Source organism: Odontesthes bonariensis, chromosome 12 (genome assembly GCF_027942865.1).
Source record: "Odontesthes bonariensis isolate fOdoBon6 chromosome 12, fOdoBon6.hap1, whole genome shotgun sequence".
Taxonomy (NCBI): Eukaryota; Metazoa; Chordata; class Actinopteri; order Atheriniformes; family Atherinopsidae; genus Odontesthes; species Odontesthes bonariensis.
The window spans coordinates 27,437,737-27,463,591 of NC_134517.1; the positions used below are offsets into that span (position 1 = coordinate 27,437,737).

General features: G+C 38.1%; 1 protein-coding gene across 1 annotated transcript in view; it reads left to right on the forward strand.

Moving 5' to 3' along the window:
* Positions 1-319: 319 nt before the first annotated feature.
* The window catches only part of thsd7ba (thrombospondin, type I, domain containing 7Ba), a 142,535-nt gene continuing 116,999 nt past the window's right edge, over positions 320-25,855 (forward strand). The window contains exon 1 of the mRNA XM_075479933.1: positions 320-496. Within this exon, the coding sequence (XP_075336048.1) occupies positions 337-496 (160 nt within the window). The 5' untranslated portion in view covers positions 320-336. The remainder of the gene's footprint in view (positions 497-25,855) is intronic.

The following is a 25,855-nucleotide window of genomic DNA, read 5'->3' on the forward strand; positions in this document are numbered from 1 at the left end:
TACTACAAGCTTGTGTCTGCTTCTGCCGTGGGAGGCAGTTTTTTTTTCTCCCACACTAATTACTTTTGGGCAGAAGAAGCATATGATATCACATATAAAAAAGAAATCAAATAAAATCCATGAAACTCTATGATCCGGAGGTGAAAGAATGCACTGCATTTTGTGGGGGTGACACTGAATATTGTATTCCTGAGCTTGAGGTTTTAGGAAAATTCCTTTTTTTTTTCATTTTTACATTACCTCTCTCTGGTTTTGCTGGCCCATATTTCTGGTCATATTTCTGAGTGAAATACTGATTCATTTATTTCTCTTCACACAGAAGTAAGAGAGGAAGCGATGAGCTGGACTATGACTCTAAAAGATGACTTTGGGGTCATTGCCTGGACACGGCAAGCTGGGAACTTCCTAAACCTCCTCTTCCTCCTATCTCTCTTTTCCATTCCAGTCCCATCAGACATTGTACTTCCTAAGGATCGTCATTTCTCATGGAAAGCAGGTAAAAAATTGAATCAATCACCATTTTTTACAAATATTCTAATGATTTCCCCTTTTTGTCATTGCTGCTTCCATAAATTTTTGCGCTAATCAAACACAAGAATTACATTCATTTTCATTGCAACCTGTTCTGTGGGGAGAGTAACCCACATCCTTCTGAGACACATGAATAACATAAATCTCAGTCTGCTTGACATTATCCCGCCTGCAGGTCCATATGCCTCGGTAGTTAGCATCATAATACCTTTTTTTTATTTTTAACTGTATATTCATCCACAATCCCAGTGTGTGACCAGCAGGGCAAGAACTGTTATTATGACGATGTATATGCTGTGGTGCTGCTGCTTAAGAGACATTGGTTCACGCTAAAGAATGTACTGTCACGTTGAGAGGATTTTTTTACCCCAGTTATATGTAGTGGATATCGTTCTCAATGCAAAAAGCACTTTTTCTGTTTTAGTTTTTTTTTTGTAGGTGTTAGCGTTACCTTTTTATGCATCTATCTTGTAGTTTAGATGAAAACATTCACCATAAATGTATGCAAGTCATTTTTAGTAAAACTGTGCTGAAAACTGATAGCATAGCTCAGTCTCTTTTAAAGGAAATTTTTGTGGCAAGCACATGATTCATCCTTTCTTCTCTTCACAAATTCAGTCGAAAATGCATTTGCAAAGCAGCTTGAGGAAGAAAACTTGGCTTTCCCACACAAAAGCCCCACTTGCTGTGCGATTAGTGCTTTCATTTCTCACTCTGTGGTTGGGTAATGACACTGCCCAAGTGATAAAGAGATTGATTAATTTCACTTGAAAGAGCTTATGTTCAAAAAGGATGTAACCGGGACACCTAGTGTGAGGATTTGACATCCTTGCAGAGCTAAGATGGCTTATGAGTTGTTTCTTGACTGGAAAAAAAAAAAAAAAAATCAATTTAGAAACAAGAAAGGAAGGCTCAAACTTACCAATGCATCACCTCTGACTGTATCCTCCTTACGTCTGTTTGACTGAAGGAAAACTATGGGAATGGAACAAATCGTATCAAAACTCTTTGAAGTGAACTCCAACAAAACAGATTTTATCCGCATGATACTGTGTGGAATAAATCATAAATTGTTGCAAAGGAAAACTCTACATGTATTTGTCACAGTTTGGTTTGAATGGACAAACATTCAATGTCTATGCATAAGTTCAAGGCGTGATCTGAAGTTTATGTGCGAGTATCACAAATATGAATGTCATGGCCATGTCTTCTGAGGAAGACAGATTGTACATTTTAATCTTAATATCAGGTGAAACCTTTTGGATGGCCTAATGTTTGCCAGCTTTAGCCTTTGCATGTGTGTGTTCGGGGTCATTGTTTCATTGAGACATATAGCTGTTTCCAAGTTACCTTTGTCAAGTTGACTGACGTTATGCTGAACACATACGAAGTTACCCTCGTTCCAATTTTTTTTACCAACTAATTACACTTCACTATCTTCACTGGCAGCAAAACAGCCCCAGAAAATAATGCTGTCTTCACCAAACTTAACAATTCTTGTAGTTGAATGCCTAACCTTTACACCTCCAAATATACAGTATCTTTGGTAGTTGTGGCCGGACAACTTTGTCATTGTCTCATCAGACCATAAAACCTTCCTTTGTTGGGCTGTCGAAAAAAATCAGTCGAGCTTGTAGATGTCAGTTTTGGATCAAACTCTTTGTGTTGGCAAAGAGAAGCAACGAGTAGAAGTCTGTCATGATCACTAACAGAAAATGAACAGGGATTGAAGGGTGAAGATGTTTTGGAACTTTCAGCTCAAGTGAATTAATGACATAAGCATGTAGAACTGCATGTGTATGTTTCTGTTTTTACTTCTAAAAATTTGCAATACTGTACGCACAATTTATACTTTAAGATTTTTTTCTCAAATTATAAGTTGTATAGTCTTTGTGCCCTAGGACTAGCCTGGCTGACGCGTCCACATCTCGATGAGATGGTGGTCTGGGAACTAGGTGTGCATTTTCTCGTATTTGAGGCGTGGTTTACGAATGCCTAGAGCCGTTTATTGGGCGCAACGAATGTCTATCAAATGGTGTCTGGTTCTTCCCATGCTGCTTTGCGCGCGATTCATAGCCAATTGTATCACTTATACCAGATGACGACAGAAATTCGATGAGGAAGAAGAAAAAAAAGTAAAATAAAAGTAAACTTGCGCTCTAAGCTACTTAAGTTGACAACAAAGTAGGCCTATATGCTATATTCTACATGAATTTTTATGTTGTAGAGTTGTGAATTTATTTTAATAATGGAGAAATTGAGCAGCCTTGCTTTGTTGTCTACAGTAGTAGATCAACCCTCATCTTACTTTGAAGCTCCCAGCTCCCAGAAGTGACGTCGACTCAGCTTTAGCAGCAGAAAAGCTATCAGGCTTGTGTTGATAATAATAAACTCCTGGACTATGTATAAACTTCCAAATGCATCGTTTTGTGAGTACAGACCATATTTGTACTACTGTAGAAGTTTGGTGTCATGGCATGGGATTTTAGTGTGGTAATTTTGGAGATACTGCCAGGGTCCGTTAGCGCTTGTACTAAGTTATTCGGGATAACTCAGTAACTCAGCTGATGTTCAGCCAATATCGGAAAAACTTCGGGTGGGCTACTTGGCTGGATGTCACGGTTCAAATGACCTTAGGGTGAATCTATTCCGAAACACTTTCTAAGGCTGCATCGAACGGTAACGTTGTGTCCGCTGTCATGTTGGATTAACACTCTACAAGCTTCGGTGTAGCGCATAGACGTCGTCATCGTCTTGCTGCCCCCCCCCCCACCCCCCCCCTGTTCTGTGATTGGTTCCCAAACTCTGGCAAAAATAAGGGTGGTGGTTTCCAGGCTGACTTTGCAGTGAGAATGAAATTAAGCGCAAAGCAGCATGGGAATTCCCAGGCTACCCTAGGACAGTAAAAACATTAAAATCCAAATATTAAGATGATATTCATATCCATGTATATCTCTGAGTACAACTGGGCCTTTGAATTTTTAATTTTGCTCACATGCAACTCTTTTAATGTCAGAATTGTCAGCGTAGGTTAAATCTGCTTTTGCACAGCCACTCTATTTTGTTTGGTTTGTCTATCCAGGCCAGCAGCATTGTTGGCTAAGTCTTTTATGTGAACCAGTTCCCAGAGCTATGTGTAAGCTGCAAGTCTCAGGCTTAAACACGGAGCTGGAGCTGTTTATGCTCGACCTTCATCAATGTCTTGAGGAACAGAAAAGAGTACTGAAATGCTGTGGCAAATGGGACTATTCGTAAACTCTTAAGAATGACCGCTCAAAGACATTCCCTTTCAAATCCCCATTCTTGTTTCTTTTCAAGACTGAGTCTGGAATTTACCACTAACTGAAAGGACACTGAAATGTGGTCTATCAGAAAAGATCATGAGATATTAACAGGAGTTAATAACCAGGTCATTCTGTAAAGGTGTAATGCTTCTCTGCAAAAGGTTGCATGTTGTGAGAAGATGTTATTCTGACTTATGGTAAGGCTTATAGTTCAGCTGTTTCAAAACACACTAGTACAGCACAGACCAATTTGTATCTGTGAGGTTGTCCTAATTGAATTTTGTTTACACTGAAATGGTTTAATTACTATATAATAAATATATTTAAATTTGTTTAGCTTAGGGAAAGAATTTTAAAATTGGCAAAAAAGATGTTTGCATGAAGTCTGCTTTTTAAAATGTATTTTTGAAATTCCCGATCACAAATGAACTGATGAGCAGCAACATTAAAACCACTACCACAATGAATGGCTTGGAACCTTTGGGTCTTGTGCTGGCATTCATGTGGATTTTACTTTGGCGCCTACCACTAAGCTTTGGTATATTCTATATTTCTTTGCATATTGGAATTATTAGGTCCCGTTCTCTGTCAGGAAGGCAGTTCGCCTGATCGCAGTTTAAAAACTGCGTACGGAGGCATGTGACAAAAACAGCCAAAGGCATTGATCGGATTCTAAACCAGTCAAGCATCTTACAGATGGAAACAAAAACAATGCAGAGTCTATAGAAACCCAACCCTTAACTCATCGAATCCAAAAGGATCCTCTGTGGGAGAAATTACAGCATATCCACCATTATCTTATTATCAAGCTCTTTAAAAGGCTGGAATTAAGTCCTCTATGTTTACTTAAATTGTTCTACAGCACAGTTTAAAATTCAGGAAAAGGAATTGCTTTCACTGGTACAAGATAATTTTGTTGGGGCTGCAGAGTGAGCTAAGGTTTTCCTTAAGGAAATAATTAACAGTTTTATTCTTTTTTGTTAGTTTGATTTTATGTTTTTCTTCTTGCCTGAATAGGGAATCCAACAAGTTTAGGAAAGTGAAGCATCATTAACATTAAGTGAGAAAACCCCACCTTAAATCTCACAATACATCATAAAATAGCACCATGTGCATCTGTTTTGGTTTCACTACGGTATCATTATCGCCTTAGTTGCACCTCAGGTTTCTTCTTTTAGGGCGACTGTGTTGCTGCCAGGAGTTCCTTGTAGATTTGAATAATTAGGCTATGTGGGAACATACCACTGTAGGATTCAGCTGAAGGGAAATGATAAGCAAAAGACTGCAAAATCAATAAGGGTTTTTCTTAATGAGAGTACTCTTAGCTCCTGTTGGATGACTCGAAAAGCTAATGAAACTGCCTAACCTAGTTCATGCTTTGATTAATTATATGAAATGTGTTCAACTTATAAAACACAATTCAAAATGTGACCTGAATGAACTTAGTTTGAGTAATTTTTTAACTTATTATTAACAAAAGTTATTAGATTAAATTAGTAACTCCTTAGTCAGCTATTTTAAAATGAAGAGCTTATATTTGCAGCTTTAAAAGGCATTTAATTCCATTGACAGTACAATTCTGCTCCTATGTATGTGTTATTTTAGATGTGCATGGGGTTTAGGGCTTTTTTATAAAATATAATCTCTATTATAAAAACAACACCGTAGCTACTACAGCCTTAAAAAAAAAAAAAAGGTTAGTTGTCAAGCGAATGAGAACGTTTACCTTTTCATAAGAATTCAGGATCTATGATGACTAGCATGAAAAAGTTTTTCATGAGCTTTGATGCATTAAGGTAGTAAACATTTACATTCCATTTCATTGTCTGAGTGGATTTATTTGCAATTTTACCACACAATTGCAGCATCAAAGTTGACATCAAACAGCACTGCTGCTTGAGCTTCTGTTGTTTCTCAAAATAAGCTCAGAGAAAGCAATATGCAAGGATCAAGCCCTGTGAGGATTTTAGTTTTTAACCAAATGTCCATGAATAATTTACAGAGGGCTCTTTTTTTATGTATTTTATTCATTTATTTTTAAAGATCACGTCAGAGAAATGTATCTTCAGGAGGTTGGCCTCACTAGATGAGCTGCTACATTTGGAAAATATCTAATTACTCCATATGATTTCTTCTTTCGCAGCACCCTGTTAGTTATAACCATACCCTAATAAAGGGCACAAACAAATTTGGGCTGACATAGGTGGTGATTGAACAATTAAGATCCCCTCTTGCAAAATGTTGCAAAAAATACCCACCAGATCATAAGATAAGATAAGGCATACTTTGATGATCCACATTGGGAAATTCCAGCGTCCACCAGCTCACCACAAAAAACAGACAGATGTGAGACGCATTACCACAATCAATCTAAGGGTCTAAAGTTCTAAAGAATTGTGCACTCAAACCTAAAAGGATGAGGTGGGGAGATTATTGCACAGGTGATAGAATAAAAAACAGTAAAAAGACACAATACTGATTCTACACATTTAGGTTAAAGAATCTGATGGAAGAGGGGACAAACGATCTCCTAAGCCTCTCTGTTCTGCATTGCGGTGAGATGAGCCATCCACTACAACTGCTTGTCTGACCAGCCAGCATGTTGTGGAGAAGGTGGTCTTTATTGTCCAGCACTACTTGCACCTTCCTCAGTGTGTGCCACAGAGCTCAGTGAGTCCAACTACAGTCCAATTACGGACAAAGCCTTTTTCACCAGTTTCTCCAGGCTCCTCCTATCTGTTTCCCTGATGCTGCGTACCCAGCAGACAGTGGCATAAAACAGAATACTCACCATAACTGTCTAGTAGAATGTGTGGAGCATATTACTACAGACACCAAAGGACCTCAACCTCCTGAGGAAATACAGTGGACTCTATCCTTTCTTGTAGAGAGTCTGTTCCAGGGCCAGTCCAGCTGGTGGTCTAAGTGGCCACTTAGATATTTGTAGGTCTCCATCACCTAAATGTTTACATTCTGGGTCTGCAGTGCACTGGCTGAGGAGAAGGCCCAGTCCTGCAGAAATCTACCACCATTTCTTTGGTCTTCACAGTGTTCAAAAGCAGATAATTTTTATCACTCCACTCTCTAAAGGCCTCTATCAGTTGTCTGTACGCATCCTGGGAACCGGGACAAGACAAGAGGTGTTCGACAGGACCGGGGACCGGGACCTTCCCCAGCTGTAGGCTCTGGTTGAAAATCATCTGGAATCATCATCTTAAGCAACTTTTGGCAAACCCCATCAAGTCCAGCTTCCTTTGCCAGCCTCAGTCTCCATAGTTCTGTTCTAACCTCATCCACAGTGAAGTATGGTGGAGATGAGCGTCCCAGAGTAGAAGAAGAAGTGGTATCAATAGTGTTGGCGTTTGTTGAGATGAAGACCACAGTAGCTGGGTCCCTAGTTGCAATGGAGGTGCAGGTATTGGTACCAGATGTGGGCATTCTTGCAGGGTTCAGGCTTCTTGGACTTTTGTGTGTGACTTTCCCACTTTTTCAATGCTGCAGAAATAATTAATGACAACAGCTTCCTTTGTAAATTGCAACATGCTGAAGCTAAAGTTATATTGCACTGTCTACCATATTCAGAAGTGCTCATGAAGAAGTGGGAGCAGATGGATCATATCGTTACACCACCATCCAACGGTTATGGTAAGACGATAATTAATGCATGGTTAGAGTTAGAGAAATAATTTTTGATATTATCTGAGATAAAAATGAGTACACAGTGAGAGGTTTGCATCATATCTGAGTACTGCCATATAGAAAATATTAGGCAAATGTAAAACTCAACAATCTCACAATGTCTGCCCTTTAATTGAGACAGCACTACATCTCGGACATGTGAACAAACAAACCCATTGTTCTGCTCTGAAACATAAAAGCACAACAACAAATAATATATTTAGTTTTTATGTGACCTGTGCTATTAGTTTGAAGATCCTTGAAAGAGAAGCTTAAGCTGTAAAGAACAAATAAGGGGTTTATGATAAAACAGGATATTATTGGAAATCATGAATGTGTTTCCAGGCCACTCTGTGACCCGATTATTCACATAAGCTGAATTCAGGTTGATGATGGCGAAACCCTCAGTGTTCATAAATCTGAAAATCACAAAGAACCTTCAGTTCAACATGGAACTACACATTTTTTCAGGCTGATTTATTATTCTATATTTATGTTTTAGTCTGACGTTTTATTCAATGGATTTTCATAGAGCTGTGATTGATGCTCTTTCCTTTTCATCTCACTGCACCACTGGAATACTGCAATAAACTTTGTCAGGTAAATGTGACACTATAGTATAAAATGTCACAAACACATTGTTTCCTCTTTGTTTTAGCCTTCCAGGAATTTTCTACTTCTTAAAAGGGTGCTTTTCAAAAATGTTCTCTCAGGTCAAAACAAAGTCTCACTCTGTATATTAATAAACATTTGAAAACCTACAAAGGTGACACACTAATGATAATGCCTTAAAGTTGCTACATTTACGTTGGAGAGGAAAACCGGACCAAAAAAACTTAAGTAACCAGATTTATGTTAATATGCTGAGGAGCTGCTGTGCTAAATGTGCTGGCGGGAGCTTTCACAGGCACAACACAAGTGACCCAGTTGTTAAAGTACAGCATCCTTGCACTCAAGGAATCAATTTGTGAGTAACCCATTAGTCATGACAGATAAATACTTTGAAAACCTACAAATTCAAATCAAAGCTGAACCTGTTTGAAACACTATAGAGAGCTGTTCATAAATGAATGACCACAAATGTCAATTAAATTATGCAACTTTATGAAGAAGTGTGGACTAAAATTCCTCTACAATGATGTGAAAGACTGATAATATCCAACATAAGAGGATTACTTCAAATTATTGCTGGTAAAATTGGATCTACAAGCTGTTGAATCATGGGGTATACTCAGTTTTTCACACATTGCTTCTTCATTTTTTCTTATTTTTTGTATCGGAAATAACACAATGTAATAAGTCAAGTGTAGCTGTTCAAAACCTTAGAATTAAATAAGGATACACTCCCTCTTCCACGTGACAGTATATGATCATTTATGAGGCTTGGCAGTTTATCTGCTTCCTGTACATTTGCACAAAAGCTGTTTGATTACAATATTAAATAGTGCAATGTGGTGTGTTATCTGCCTTCACGATTCTCTGTTGGGTAGGCAAAATGTAGCACACGATTAGCATCTTCGGGAATAAAATCCACTGCTGACTACACTCAAAAAAATAACTCATTGGATGAACACAAATAAATTTTGGGCAGGTTTTCCACCCATTAATTTAATGTAGCCCCAACTCAATTGAAGTGTCTCTATGCAACATGATAAAATTGAGTTGGTCAAACTCATTTTTATCAAATACAGTCAAAATAAAATAATTACATTAATTAACCTAAACTGATTTATATTTGTTCAACTCAAATTAATATAATTAGTCTAAAATAAAATAAGGCAAAATTCTTCCATTCTTTCATGTGACCCCATTTCAGACACATAACACCAAATCTGGTTGATGTGTTTTTATTTAAAACTGATAAAAAACACATCCAAATATACACATGTACATAGATATATATGTTGTACTTCCACATGAAACTCATTAATGGATTGATGACGTCTATAAGCTCAATAACATCATGACTTGTGTCAATACACAGAAAACCTGTCTTTACAAGCACAGACAACCGTTTCAGGTAGCAAAGCTTAGGCAAGTTGTGACAAATTGGGATCAACCATGAACATTTTTTACCATTAACCATAATATGTAATGCCTAAAACTGGTATGAAATACACATATAACACATTCACACATGGAAGCAGTACAGAAAAATGGAAATATTTCCACCAAGCTCAGACTAAACTGATAAATAAAAGGACTTTGAACTTGACTGAGAGCTTGGATGAAGCCCGTGGTGACACTTCCAAGGTTGAGGACTTTAATTCCCTCAATCACAACTCCCACGTCACAGGCTCCTCATGTCCGTCTCTTCGGATTGTGTAAAGGCCCATGACTGTGGTGGTGATGTCCCTCTCTGCATCCTCAACAGCAGTGGGCTGAACAACACAAACACAGAAAACAAATTTAATTAAAATGCCAAATAACAAACAGAAAACCATATACAAAATATAAATGCAACAGTTTATCAACAGGTGCCAATTCTAAGATGGCTGTAGCCTACAATAATTGACCTAAGATATCTGGTCATTGGTAGTTATGGTGGTGTGTCAGATGTCATAGAATTGCCGGTTGTACACATCAGTGTTGTTTCCAGGGTGGTATTCCAGAGAGCGGGTTTTGTGACAACTCAGAGTAAGTGAACCCTGATACGAGGGAAACTCTGGGTTTTCCGTTCCATTCCGTCACGAGCGCAACTCAGAGTTAACATACTTAGAGTTGCCTGAACTAACTCAGATCAGCTGTTCTGGAACTGAAAACTCAAGAGTTTCACTTCACAGAGTAGTCAACTCAGAGTTAGGTTCAGAGTTTGTTGAACCTCCTTTCTGGAATACCCCTCTCGAGTCTTTATGGTGTTTCATAGCATTTCTCATTTTAAATGAAAGCCTGACTTAGACTATTCTTATAGTACTTATAACCAATCAGAACCAAGCTTCACCTGCAGAATATTTTGGAAAAATGCTTAAAGGAGAACTGCGGAATTTTCAACATTAAGCCTCTTTTCTGAGTCGTCTGCAATGTTTTAGAACCCCCCTCACCGCTTTTTTGATGTTTACTGCTGTCTCCGGTATTTGCCTAATTTTGATTCTTCTCAACCTGCTTCAGAACGGCAAGTCATGCGCATGTCTAAAAGGTCCGTAAAAGCACCATAAACGTCCGTTTTCAAAATCATCAACTCACCGGAGTGGTTACTGGTAATCCATATCAAATTCCGTGGCAAAAAAGTTGCTTCTGTCGTGTTTTATTTGACATTTTGTACTGGATGTTCGTTGATATTACTCCGCCACCGCTAAGAAAATAGTGCGAGCATGAACGAGCTGCCAAATAAAAACACGACAGAAGAAACTTTTCGCAACGAAATTTTATATGGATTACCAGTGCACACCAGTAACCACTCCGGTGAGTTGAGGATTTTGAAAACGGACGTTTATGGTGCTTTTACGGACCTTTTTGGACATGCACATGACTTGCCATTCTGAAGCAGGTTGAGAAGAATCAAAATTAGGCAAATACCGGAGACAGCAGTAAACATCAAAAAAGCGGTGAGGGGGGTTCTAAAACATTGCAGACGACTCAGAAAAGAGGCTTAATGTTGAAAATACCGCAGTTCCCCTTTAAAAAGTTAGTCAACGACAGATAAAAGAGAAACGGATGGCAACAGAGACTCTCAGGTCACCTATTTCACAGACTGCTCCCCAGAGGTGGAGGCATTTTCACCTCCTGAATCTGAGTATCTTTGTATAATTCACCGTCTATACAGTGAAATAAATGCAAGAAATGTAGAAAAAAGGTGTTACAATATTCTTTATGTTGCATGAATACATTAGTGATACATATGGGTAACAGTTATACTACATGAGAAAGAAATGTATTAACTTACCAAATACTCTTTAAAGAACACATCCGGGTCTTCCTTGATGTAGACCACAAGGCTTCTTAGGATGCACTCCCTCTTTATGTTGATGTCATCGCACTAAAACATGGGTGACAAAGACATCTGGTTGTGATTGTGGTGCAGGAATTGGACTCTCTCTTGTCTGTCCGAAATTAATTTCTCCCATGAGAGACAAAGACTCATCATCTTATCTTAAAATTATATCTGCAGTAGGTAAGTTTGAGATTAGTAAGAGCATGGAATGCTTTCAAACCTGGCCACAGTGTAAAAATGTGTGGCAACGTGTTTTAATTTGTGTGCGTTTGTATGTGCCTGGTGAAACGAAATGTGAAGAAATGGTCATTTGGTAGGGTGCATGTACAAGGAAAGACAGCATGCCATTTTGTGTTGGTTCTAGGACTGTTGTATTTCCACATTTTTGTGTAAACCAAGCACCACTCAACTTGCAAAAGGTGATTTTTGTGTATGATGCACTGCAGTGCATTCCTGTAGTTACAGTTTTTGTTTGGGCAAAAGCCACGGCCCCTTTTCTCTGATCATGTAGCATCAATTTCCTAGAATTATCAAAACACCATCTTTTCAGTTGTTAAGTACTTCTTTAGATGAAACAGCTACAGATGAAAAAAAAACTAAACTACCACCTGACAGTGAAAGTTTATTTGAAGCATTTACTAACCAAGTCTTTCATTGCCAGGATGATCTTTTTCCCCTTAACTCCTCCTTTGCATGCGAAGATCTCCATTAGCTTGTCCGAAAAGTGGTCAGAAACTGTGACAGGAACTTTGATTGCAGTGGCTTGGTGGTGATGCGTAAGAACTCTGTATTCACCTGAAAAATTTTCAACAATGTACATACATTTTACTTTTGTTTTTCATCAATACTGCCTTAAAGGTATGCGGGATTATTGCAAAATACGAACTGCAGAAATTAACAACCATGAACAATAATAGAAATTGACAGCACACAAACATTTACTTACTTCATTCGGCTCAAACAGAGCAGGCCATCTGTTTTTGAAGTCTCCTATCATAGGCCTCTGCTACACAACTTCGAGGCGTCTTGTGTGAGAATGGCCTCGTGACTGAATCCGCAAGTGTGCGGTAGTGTCTGTGAGTGGGGGAGGGGAGAGGGGCTCTGCCAAAACAGGTGTATTTCGAGAGGTCATGTTCATGTAGGCTACATTTTTTCCAGAAAAGATGTGGTTATAACCTCTTTTATATACAGCCTATGAGTATAACACTAGTCAGAGTAACCACAGACACTTAGCCTACTCAACTGTATTTTCCCTCCTGTATCTTAGCTAGCGACTTCATGTCACTGACGGTAAAACTCGGCCGGCTTCACGGTCCGTTAAGAGCAAGCTTTATAAATACAGTACAACAAAATAAAGTACTTACCATTGAGTGGAAAACAGCTATCTCGCAGCAGTGTCAACGGAAGATGTCCCACTCCGAGAAGAAGGAAGCGAAGAAGACCGGGAGAAAGACGGTGGGAGCGTGTTGCCTCGCACATGCGCAATGGGCGGTCCCAATTCAAACGAAACTCATTTGTTTTGAGTTCGTGAATGTCAAGGTGAAATTATTATGTAATTTCAATTAAATGTAAATGTATTAGTTTATAATAGATTTATTTTGAGTAAATCAAACAACAATTAAATGTGTCACATCAAAGAAGGGCTTGAATCAGTTTTTTGAGTGTATTGATCTGAGAATGAAAATGTTTTGCCCCAGTTAGATATTCTATATTTCAAACCTATTCTGCATTCTTCAATATTGCTGTGAGCTTAAAGACGCTGTTCAAGATAAAGTACCAATAAGGCAAGTGATAAACTGAGTCTCTGCTTTGTCTAATTGTAACTGTCTAAAAATTCCTGCTGTTGAAGCAACCTTGACAAACTTTGACTCATCTCTTAAAAAGTCTAATGATTTTTCGATTGATATGTCATTTTGAAGTTGCATCATTCCTTCAGACTGGCATGGAACTGATTGAGGTCATCATAAAAGCCTGTGGCAACTCTCATGAGAGCTACAAGGCAGAAGACTGGTAACACTCAGATCTTTAATCCCATGAGAATATTCTCTCTGAATAGTTAGCTTTCCAAGCAGCTTGCTGCTCAGAAGTCCCTTTCAAATAGCAGAGGCCTTTCACATCACTCCTTTACAAAACGTTCCAATTCTGAACAAATCTCCCACAGTTTGAATTTTTCATAAGAGGATTGAAGAAGGAATTGGGAAAGACATATGACTAGCTTGTAACTGGAGACAGAAGTAATTATAAAGAGTTCACGTGACCACTGAAAATATCCCGCCGAGGGTTTGTAAATGATTGAAATCCCAAAAATTGAAGGTCATCTTGTTGCTGAATGGTTCCTACAGCTTGTTTTAATACTGATGATAAAATAATAAAGTGTAGAGGCTATTCATTATGCTACAGCATTAATAAATACAGAGCTTTAGTTGTAATATTAAACTGTTTCTTTGGCATTTCTGCAATCTCTCTTATTTTACACAATGAAACAACCAGTGTGCATGTTGAATATCGGCAAATATTTCGTTTTCACACATGAAAACTAGAGATTTTCAGGAGAATATGCAGATGATTTGGTTCAGACTTTTTTTCTGTAATTGCTGCTCACAAGTGTTTGACAGCTTTCTTCTGGAGATGTGTTCTCAAGACTCAAACTTTGAAGGAAAAAATGTGGGAGAGCTTCTGTCTGCAGCTCGCAGGAGGGAGAGCGTGACGAAGAAATGATGCTGTAGAAATCACTGATAGTGATAATGGATGAGGCTCCTTGTCTTGTTGATATCAAGACCAAATGTATTTGTCCATATCTACAATTGCGGCGAGTGAGTGGGAAAGCAGCATAAAGGTCAACAGAGAGGACCAACTCTTACCAGCAGACACTCACACTCACTCTCACACAGGGAGGAAATGCTTCAGTTTTTTTGCTGCTTTGTTCACACACTGTCTCATCTACTGATGTTCCCCAAGATTTTACAAGGGGGTTGGGTGGAAAATCTCTGGAAGGGGTCTGGAGCGAGTGCTACAGATATTTACCACCACTCCAAAACATCTTGAAAATGGCTTATTCTGTATAACCCACAAGTCAGGCCGTGCTTCAGAGCTTAATGATAGTAATTTTGGCAAAAAATAAAAGTACAACTGAAATAGTCGTCTAAAATTAAATTTGTCCATATCATCACCACACAAGCAAGAAAAAAAATAAGTCACAATGCTAAATCTGATTAGTCAACAACTTGAAATCCTTTAATGTATATTAAGTAAAACTGCTGAGGGGAGGTTTTCCTATTCTGCTGCTGCAAATTTGCCCAAGTACAAAGAGTTCAGTAAATCAGCAGTGAGGAGAGCTGGACAGGAGAACACCCTTCTCTTTGATGCTTTACAAAGAACTTAAGAGTGTTGAGTTTTCAGGCCGATGGGAGTGTCCTTGCATTTTTGGTTTTACGCATGAAAAGATCTGACACAAAAAGCAACCATAAAGGCATATTGTCTCTGCATGGAATCTGCATGGTGCAAAGCTTCTCACTTCTTCTGCTGAACAATGCAAAATAATCAATCAATCAATCAATCAATCAATCAATTTTATTTATAAAGCACATTTTAAATAAACGCAAAGGTTACCAAAGTGCTGTACATTAAAATAAACACAATAAAAACATCATAAAACAAAACTGTGCACATAAAATAAACAACCTAGACAGTGGTAAAAGCCAAAGAAAAGAGGTGTGTTTTAAGACGACTTTTAAAACAGGACAAGGAAGGGGCCTGCCTAATGTGCAGCGGCAGCTCATTCCAGAGCCTAGGGGCAGCAACAGAAAATGCTCGGTCCCCCCTGAGCTTCCGCCTTGTTTTAGGAACCCTCAGGAGCAGCTGATCAGCTGACCTGAGGGATCGACTGGGTGTGTAGGGCTGCAGAAGCTCAGAGAGGTACACAGGTGCAAGGCCATTCATGGCTTTAAAAGCAAATAAAAGAATTTTAAAATTAATTCTAAAATGGACAGGAAGCCAATGGAGAGATGCTAAAATCGGCGTAATGTGCTCAAATTTCCTAGTGCCAGTTAAAAGTCGTGCAGCTGCGAATAAATTCAGCTACAGTGTCACGAAGCATTATTACTCTATCGTTCTGCTTCTTATTTATGTCAGTGTTCTTATGCCCTAAATGCTCTCTAGTGAGAAGACGTCTTTGTAATTCCAGATTTTTTTAAAAAAAAAGCTAGTTGCTGCATTAACAAAACACTGCAAGCCGGTTGTAATTACAATAGTTTTAATGAGGCGAGCTCCTTTTAGCTTTGCAAAAGATAAGCCTGAACGTCTCAACCACTCTTTGACATGATTAGTCCAGGAAGAAACTGCAGGATATGCAAAGGGATCCGAAACCCAAACACTGAAGAAGAACAACAAAAATCCATCCTTTGTGTTAATCTTCTTCATTGCAGTTTCCCTGACAAGCTGCTCTCCATGCCCGATTGTGATGCCTTTGTCAGCACAAGTGCTTATACCCCTACTGCAAACGGAGCTGCATGTAAATAGGTTACCGACAAAGAGATTTCTCATTTCTTCTTGCAAATCACTCTCAATTTACATACCTATATCTGTTTTTTTTTTTTTTTTAAGTTAATAACAAAACATTTACGTCACAGGGTAGCTTTTTTAATTCACTGAAAATCCCCTCCCAAAACTACGGAGGATGGGAAATCTTTGCATTATACACAATGAGAGAGAAAAGAGAAATGTTAATAACGTCCTCTGAGTTTGAACAGGAGCATCTTCAGAGACCTGTTAAAATAGTCTCCTGTGTTTACAGTGTATTTGACCCAGCTGGGAACACACTGGAGAGACAGTGAGGTGAAATAGATTTTTATTCCTTCCTGAGAAACACTCCCGTATGAGTTGTTTTCTGATTGCAGAGCACTGTCTATCAGAGAGCGCTTGTTCTATTTTACCTTTGATCAACTGCTGTGCTCAAGCAGACTCGTCAAAACAGAGGATCTATGAGTGGAGGAAAGAGGAGAGGGGATGAGTGAAAAGGATCACAGTGGGATTATCCTGCCAGTATTATGTAGCAAATTCAAATGATACCTTTGAATGATAGCATACGTCACTCATTAAACAGAAAAACAAAGAGTTGAAACTAGGGCATGAATGGAACTTAGTCTCACGGCGAAATGTGAAAAAGTCATGAAAGCGCAATCTTTTTGTGTCCACAAACACAATTTTTGCAGGGTTTTTTTGCGACTACTGAACATGAAAACAACTCCACAGATAAACACATATATTGGTTATATATTATAAATGACATGGTTAAGATAGGGGATAAAAAAAATTGAAAATGCTATTTTTGCACTGTTTAACGATATATTTTTCCTGCTTTACTGGCTGCAGAGTCTCAGCCCCGTAGCTCAACATATAAAAAAGCTGGACTTATGATCCAGACATCCTGGCAAGAAATAAATACAAATTTCGTTTTGATCTGCACAAATACAAACCTTCTGCTTCATGACAGTTTCACATTTTGCCTTGAGATCGGGCTGACACATAAATGAGATCCGGGCTCTGCTCCAGGAACGTGAAGCTATCACGATGACTCTCCTCAGAAGTCCAGTCACCTTCAAATTATTTTATATTCCACTGGCAACAGAAAATGTGTGCTATTTTTCCTTTATTCATTGTTGTTAAATGAACACATATTCAACAAATACCTAAAAATTTTATATTAACTTATTTTGTAAGACGTAAATTGTGACAATATTTCAGATTTAAGTTTTTTTCTCCATTGTCCACTCTTCAGATTCATGTTAATATGACACAGAAAAAGTATGCTCCACCTTTCAACCACAGCCACTCCCTGACCCTAATTTGATGCTTTTATTACCATCACCATTCATGCAAACAAACTTCAGCAACCATGCATGGTTGTTTTTATACCCAGAACACCAGCAACCAGTCTCACCTCTGTGAGGTTACGGTTACCACGGCAATGCAAAGCTTTTAATAAAGTTGTCCCTGACCTGACAGGACCCAATAAATTGATTAAATAATCCTTTTAGATTCACAGGAAAATGTCTCCATTCTGAACTGACTTCAATTTGTGTCACTTTGTCCTCCGAATCAATGCACTTTACTAAGGGTGTGTCTTATTTTTCTTTTATGATTTCTCTCATTGTGAGTGTTGACACTTTTCTGAACTTGTCAAAACTTTTTGTTCACTTAATCAGCCTTTATCGTCTGTCAGCACAACAAAATGCATTGTGGATAAAGTGGAACACTTTAACACTTTGTTCTCTCTCACCCCAACCACCACCAAAGCACCTTTCATTTAAAGCTCAATTTAGACATGGTTACATCTTACTTACATATAGATGAATCTCTGTCTGGATGTCTGTTTGTTCTTCTCATAGCTCGGCAGCCAGTTGACTGCTCTACTTCAATTGTTTTATTATGTGTTGCCTGATATTGGAGTGGGTGCAATGTCTAATTGCATGATCCATGGAATTATGTGGCAGCTAAGGACTAATTAAAGACTGTCACAACATTTAGATATTCAAGAAGCCACTGTTTAGAGTTTAAACTTATCTAATTAGAGTTTTGGTAGAAAACGTTATTTCACTTGGAAGAAAGTTCATTTTGTAAGTTTGGCCACGTTCCACTTATACCTCTGCACTTTCTCATTTGTTCTCATTCAGTTGTATCACATTGCTCCTTTTTATTCATCCTGTTCTGGGTTCAGCAGCTGAATAATTATTTGTTGTTGAGAGCAGTGGGAGAGCTTGATCAACTTATTGGACTCAGTGGGCACAACAATGCAATTCAATTAATTCTGTTAATGCTTGGATTTTTTGCTTTTATGAAGTAATCCTGTTATCTTCTCTTTTTTGCGGAGGTGGGGGTGGTTGTGGGGGCGGTGACTTTTCACTCTCATTGTACACTTCACAGTTTGCAATTTAGTGCTTTAACTACCAGGCAAATAAGGGTAATTTTGTTACTGTGGAATGAAATTAAATGTGAGAAGTCACATGAGACATAACCTTAACCCTGAATTTCAGACAATGTAAACTCTAGCATATATTGTAATTGTTATTATTGTTCTTTGCATATGATCACGACATATTTCTGACTGTATCTTTTGATTTAAAATAGAGCCTGAACAAAGCATACAATGACTGAATGATTGAAAATGTTATAACAGGGCATATACCAGTCTGCTGCCGTTTTGTATTTCTGCTTTAACTCAAGGATTGTTGCTCTTTTTATACTCTTGTTTATCAGTCTCAGTCAACATACGCATCAATACAGTGCTAGCATACTGATGCTAAGCACAGACACCATGGTTTACCATACGTGTCACAATGATTGAATTTGCAAAAATAGAAAGAAATAGTGTCTCACAAATTTCAAAAGACGATAAATGTCAACGGTGTTCATAGGAATCCTCTGGCAATTCATGGAGTTGTTAAGGTTTTTTAGTAAATCCACTAAATCGCACAGTCCATGTAACTTTAACCGAAGCTTCAGTAATAATGTTTCAATCAACAGATTTGCTGTTTTAAGAAGCATTTACATTATAGGAAGACTATGGCCGGGGGAAAAAAAAGATATATTTCATCGTTATATGGGAATAGTTGTATAGTTTAGGCAACAAAGTTTTATTCTCCCCAACAAGGTGGCTCTCAGGACTTCATTTCCCATCCTTAAAAAAAATTATATGAATATATATAGAACCTCAAGTTGTAGCATCAAACTTGTGAGAAACTCAAGTGGGAGCGCAGTTCACAGAGATTAAAATAAGGCCTTCACAAAGTTGCATTTCAATGAGATGTAACGAAGTGAGAGAACACTGCTGCAATGTGAAACAGACGGTGATGGGAAAAGGGTGCTGGTGGGTTTTGCTTTAGGGGTGCTTAGGGGGTTTCCTTGATCAGTGATCTTTCTTTCTCAAACTGGCTATTTTTTGGCAGCAGAAGAAACTCAATGAAAGGCTATTTTTTAATTCAAGTTTTTTTTTGATTTTTTTATAATGAATTTCTTATTTTCTTGCCACCCAGCTGGAGTGGGAAAGTCATTCATTCAATGGCGGAGGTGCGGTTTGTGTCGCCAACGTTTTTTGTCAAGTGGGTTCATACACAGAGGTCTGATTTCCTCTCCTTTCTTCAGCCGTGATGTATAGGGACACTCTTGATTATTAATTTACATGTAAAATATTATTTGCACTCCATGACATGTCAAAGTGGCTGTCAGATATGATAATGTCAGCAATGCTAAAAGAAGAAACACAATTTCACTCTATGTGAAAGTGAGACTCTAATCTGTGAAACAGAAAAAAAACACATCTGATTTTCATGGTGATGTCATTACTATAACCTCGAACAGAGCAAACACTTTTGACTGGAAAAAAGTAACAAAGTGATCAGAATTGTAAGTTCAGGGCAAAAGAAACCCTGCAGAAGTAGATTGAAATAAATGACCCCTCACAAATGAGAGGCGAAAACAGCATCAGGGTTGTTGGACTGAGTTCATCACACAGTGTAAAAGAAACAGCTCTGTGAAACCTAAAGTGGCAGATTAGTCAGCTATCATCTTGTGCCAGTAAACAGATCTATAAATACTCGCTCTGTTCTCGAAATAACATCAAAAAGGTCTTACAAGAAGACCAAAAAAGGGATCCCGATGCATAACCATGAAGAACAGTGGCAGTCATATATAGCAACCACAATTAAATTAGAGTATGTTATAAAAATTGATAAAAAAAAATGTTATCATACTTATGAACAAGCTTTGTGAAAGTTCTTGTAGAGTTTATTTTGTTTATTCCATTTCATCATATGCAGTTTCCTGTTTTTGTTTGATTTTAAGTTTTTTTCCCTATTTGGACATCACCATGTCAGACTTTAATTACTCCAACAACATGTGTATAAATAGTCTGAAGAATTTCATGAGGTGCACTGCACACATTCTCCCTACATTTTCTTCAGTAAATATCAGTTTGTTGCTCAGACAAATGTACGCATGTTTTTCTTGCATGTACTTTGTTTATACATCTTTCCACTGGAAGAAGATTGCTGCTTGTTGAGTGTCTCTCAAGTACCAGTTTTAGCTGTTATAAAACTGTGCATCACAGTTTGCACATGCAGTGACCAGCTATTGACCGACGTAGTTACATGATATTACTGACATTATAATGTACAAGTTTGAGAGAAAGAAACAAATGTGAAAATATAATTTAGATAAAGTCTTTCATGAAGGTTCGCTGTGCCACACCTGGACAGATGTAAGCTATACCTTCATCCATCCATCCATTGTCTTTCGCTTATCTGAGGTCAGGTCACAAAGGGAAACTCAGACATCCCTTTTCCCTGCTCTTCCTGGGGGATCCCAAAGTGTTACCAGGCCAGAAGGGATATATAATCCCCCCAGGGAGTTCTGGGTCTGTCTCGGGGCCTCCTGCCTATTGTGCCCATAAAACCTCCAAAGGGAGGCGACCAGGAGGTAGTTATGATGCCATAACTACAGCAACTGACTCCTTCTGATGCAAAGGAGCAGCGGCTCTACTCCAAGTTCCCTCTGGATGGCCAAGCTCCTGACTCTATCGCTAAGGTTGAGCCCAGCCACCCTCTGAAGGGAGCCCATTTCAGCCGCTTTTATCCACGACCTCTTGTTTCAGTCACTACCCAGATCTCGTGACCATAGGTGAGGGTTGGAACGAAGATGGACCAGTAAATTGAAAGCCTTTCCTTCTTGCTCAGCTCCATCTTTATCACAACGGACCGAAGCACAACATGCCCTCACTACTCCTGACAAAGCCCCAGTCTGTCTGTCCATCTCCCACTCCAACTTACCATCACTCGTGAACAAGATCCCGAGATACTTAGACTCCTCCGCCTCAGGGAGGGACTCATTCCGATCCTGACAGAACGTATTAGATTATGTTATACAGTGGCTGAATAGCTTGTAAAAGTGACGACAGTACTCCAGACTCTCGCAGCACCCCCCACAGAATTTCCCAAGAAACCCAGTCGTAAGCCTTCTCCATGTCCACAAAACACATGTAGACTGGATGGTCATACTCCAATGATCCCCTCAGTAACTCTGGTTGACTGTTACTCGACCTGGGTGAAAACCACACAGCTCCTCCAGAATCTAAAGTTTCGACAATCGGTCGGAACCTCCTCTACAACCCCCCTGAGTAAACTTTCCCGGGGAGGCTAGTGGGATCCCCTTGTAGTTGCCTACCAGTTCATAGGTGTTGACCCAGACATGCAACATTGGAGAGGCATGTCAGCCAAAAAAATGCCAAGAGTACTTTTGCACACTGCACTTTTCAGCTTTTTGTTTGTAAAAAGAATTTAAAATCATGTATAATTTTCTTTGTACTTCACAATTCTGTGCCACTTTGTGTTAATCTTTCACATAAAATTCAAATAAGATTTGTTTATGTTTGTGGTCGTAACATGACAAAATGTTCAAGGGGTATGAATACTTTAGCAAGCCACCGAATATCTAGTTGGTGCCGCTCCACATCACACACCAGCTCAGGCTCTTTTACCACCAGTGGGACAATATTCCATATCCAAAGAGCCTGTTTGCACTGTATCTAAACAATAAATTTTCACATAGGCTCCTGCTTTTTGATGACTTTTAATTATCTTCCATCTCAAAAGGAAATGATAACCAAACAAAACCCAGACATAAAATACACCCTGTTCCTACACATAGAGTGGAACAAGTCACTCGGAGTTTAAATGCAAGGTGTTGTTGAGGTGTTGCAGGATCAAATTTTGCAAGAAATTCTTAGAACCTAATTAATATAGCCTGGATATGCCATGCATCATTTTATAACCCCAGACGCCCAGTGCTTAATCATGAGGAAAGAAGCCAGGTGAACTTTTAATTAGGACTTGTGCCGTGATGTTTGATCTTTTATTACAAGCTCAGTCACTTGATTGCCTCTGACTTTCTATGAATGTCAAACGCTGACTATGAACATTGATAGTACTGAGAAATTTCTATATATATATATATACCTTTTCATTGTATCATCATGAGGACAAACAAATGACTTTTGAATTTTCCACTATCAGTGTGCTCCAAAAAAAACCAACCTGTTATTGTTCTTGCAGATTGATGGAGGTATCTTTAATGTTCAAGTATTCTTTTTGTGTCATGGAGAAGCTCAGCATATAAGGGATGATTTAAATATAAATTACTCTCTTTGGGGTTTCCCACTGTAAAGGCACCAGATTGTAAAATGACCAATATAAATATGACAGCTATAATCAAAACTTTCAGCTGTCTTTGATTATCTGTGACTTACTGTGACACGTTGACTGCAGGTTTCCAACAGATTGCAGCTAGGATCTGTATCTGAATTAACTCTAAAATGTAGAAAACTCCCTAATTAGCTACATAGAAAATGGTGAGGGGATTTGTCTTATCTTTTACTCTGTCTCTAATGTAGAAATGTTCCTGATTAAAGATTAGTGAAACGTAAAATGTCAGAAACAAAAATTATCTTTTTAAACGGTGTAAGCCTTGCACGTAAATGGTATTTGTCGTTGTGATATAAAAAGGTTTCCTTTTATTATAAGTTATTACAGTTACAATTGCCTCTAAAAATTGTGATACGCACATTTTGTATTCCAATTATATGATTTTTGCCACTTGTAAAATGCACACAATATACTTAAAAAGAGGTGGGAAGGGGATGACTGTTGGTATTAATCTGAGGACTTCTATGTTAAAGACCCAAGTCTGTGCACCATCTGACATTTTTTGAAGTTCTTTCAGTTTTCTTCTTCTAAAACTTTTCTTTTAAAAACTGAAACATGGGCAGTGTGACCAACTGAAAAGATGCATGCACATTTCTTAATTTATCTGTTAGCTATCTGTAAAGATACTCAAAATCAAACAGTGATAAATACAATATATAATATAATAATTTTTTTGAAAGTTTTTTGTCTCCAGCCAACTTGATCATTTTCCCACACTGATGAAATCATATAAGACAGCAGGGATCCAATAACGAATGCTTCAGTTTCACCACATCACACGTCGTGAGACTGAACTTCAAACTGCAACTTCAAAAACAAGCATCAACCAGCAGCAAAATAGCATACGCTTTTTTTTTCTGCAGGCAAACATAGGTATTAAATGCTCTGTAATGAGACTAGGCTGAGTAGAAAGCCATTTCCTAACTACCCAAACATAGGGCTAGACCCTACAATGATAACAATGATAGAATGCTATGATAACACATAAAGATGTTACACATATTATTATCCTCATGGAACAGTGACTGAGCCTCTTTCTGTCTAATGAGTTGACATAGTTATTTGAACAGAGACTATACAAACATGTATCTGTACAGCTGAGATTGCATTTTACATTTTTCTTGTGTACAGATTAACAGTGTGCAGGGACAAGAAAATGTTTCAAGAAAATAATCATCTTAAACTATCTAATGGTTTATGACAATCTGACAAAAGCATGTCATAAAATACATCTGAAATTCTCTTGTAAATGCTAATTCACACACATTTTGGAATTCACTTTGAGCACGAGCAAGAGTAGAGTTTGTTTGCATGTTTGCATGTTTGTATTGATCTTAGAGACATTTGTATTCAGATATAAAACGACACTTTGCATCTGTAAAAAAAAAAAAAAAAATCTAAATTTGGGGTTTGTAAGTATTTAAAAAATGTTGATTTTGTAAACGCATCTCAGTTAGACCCAGTTCAGCCCCAAAAGTACACAAATCTAAAAGAAACTGAGATGCTTTGTTTATAGACACAAATAGGTTGGAATAGTGTAGGGATTTGTCAGATGTCATATTGCTGATTTATTGTTGCACTTCACAATGAAATATCAGATAAAGGGGGTGACCCAAATTATTCAAACAGATGGTTGCCATGGAAATCAGTGTCTAAATTGGGGAAATGTTCAATCTGAGGTGTGCAATGTTTGCTACTGTATGGTTTTCATGTTTAGTGCATATTTCCTGGAAACTGTGTGCTGTATTATGAAAGCAGATGGTTTGCATGGCACAGCAGGGTGTTTACTCCACCTCTCTTCCTTCTTCACATTCAAGTTTTGCAATTGAGTTAAAAACACTTGATCATGTAGGACAAGATACCCTTTACCTGTTATGGCTACAGACTGTCAGCCTTGGACATCTTTTTTAACCTGTAGGCTACTGTCGTCGATATAGATGGCATCTCCTTTCATTTGCCTGAGCGTCTGTAATATAACCAAATTCCACAATCCATTTTGACAAATTTGTGTATTAAATTAGAATAACTGTGACTTTGGCTTCTGAGTGCTGCCAACCTTCACCCACAGACATGCTTGAATGCACCCCATATACAAAGTGTTAGAGAATTTAACCCGTTGCTGCTCTGTCACATTGTTTTTACCATGAAGCTTGGGTTGAATTAAGTGTTTATAAGTCCTAATTAGTTCTGACATTGGAAATATAAACTTTGTAGTGCTTGTTAGTTGAAAATAAAAAAAATCCTCTGGTTTGACGAGGAGTTAAGATTAAGCTGTATGTTGTAAGTTCAATAAGCACTTAATAATAACAATAATAGTAAAATAATGAATCAAATTAAATTGACCCCATGTTTTCTTACTGATATCACCACAGTGTCCACAGTTCTTGTGTTAAAAGCAATTTTTTTCCTCATCTTTTTTTTTGTTAAATCATTTTAAGCTCCGCTAAAATATTAGATGCCACTGCTGGAGAAAAAAATGAGTAATGATAAAAGCCCTTTGCTTTCATCACTAGGAAACAATGAAAGGTCCTCCTGATTTACTAAGCATCTTATTCAATTAGTTTATGAGATATTTCAGTCGAACCAAAAGGTTCAATGCTAATTGCGAAAGACTTACTGTCCCTGCAGCAACTATACTCTGAGCTGTTGACTTGCTTGCACAGCACAGTCAGAATGAAGGAAAATTAAGGAAATTATTCCTCCAACTGTTGCTACTCTCAAACTGTCCATTAGTTTTCTGTCCACTCCAATAAGTCTCCAACCAGAATGGATTCTGTGGTGTCTGCATCTCTCCAATAGACTCAGTGATAACAACTATACTTTAGCTGAACAGTAGGTGATGGTTTTGTTTAAATCCCTTAAAAAACAAGCCAAGTACTGTCGACTGAGATTAAATGGCTAACAGTGTATGGTAGCATAGGTTACAGAGTCTGAGAAGTTACTTTCAAGCTTCACATATGAAAGCATATTGTATTTTTTTCTAACTGTACTTTCACTCTGAAATAGTGCAGGAAGAAATTATATAACTTATATTAGCAAAGCAGGAAAGCTCTTCCCACACTCGTGTAGTTCCCTCTGTTGCTGCAGAATTTGATCGAGCGGTGATAAAGATGCTGTGAGCTGTATCTTTGTCCATCTTTGTAATTTTTTATTTGACCTCCTGCAGATAACCAAAAAAT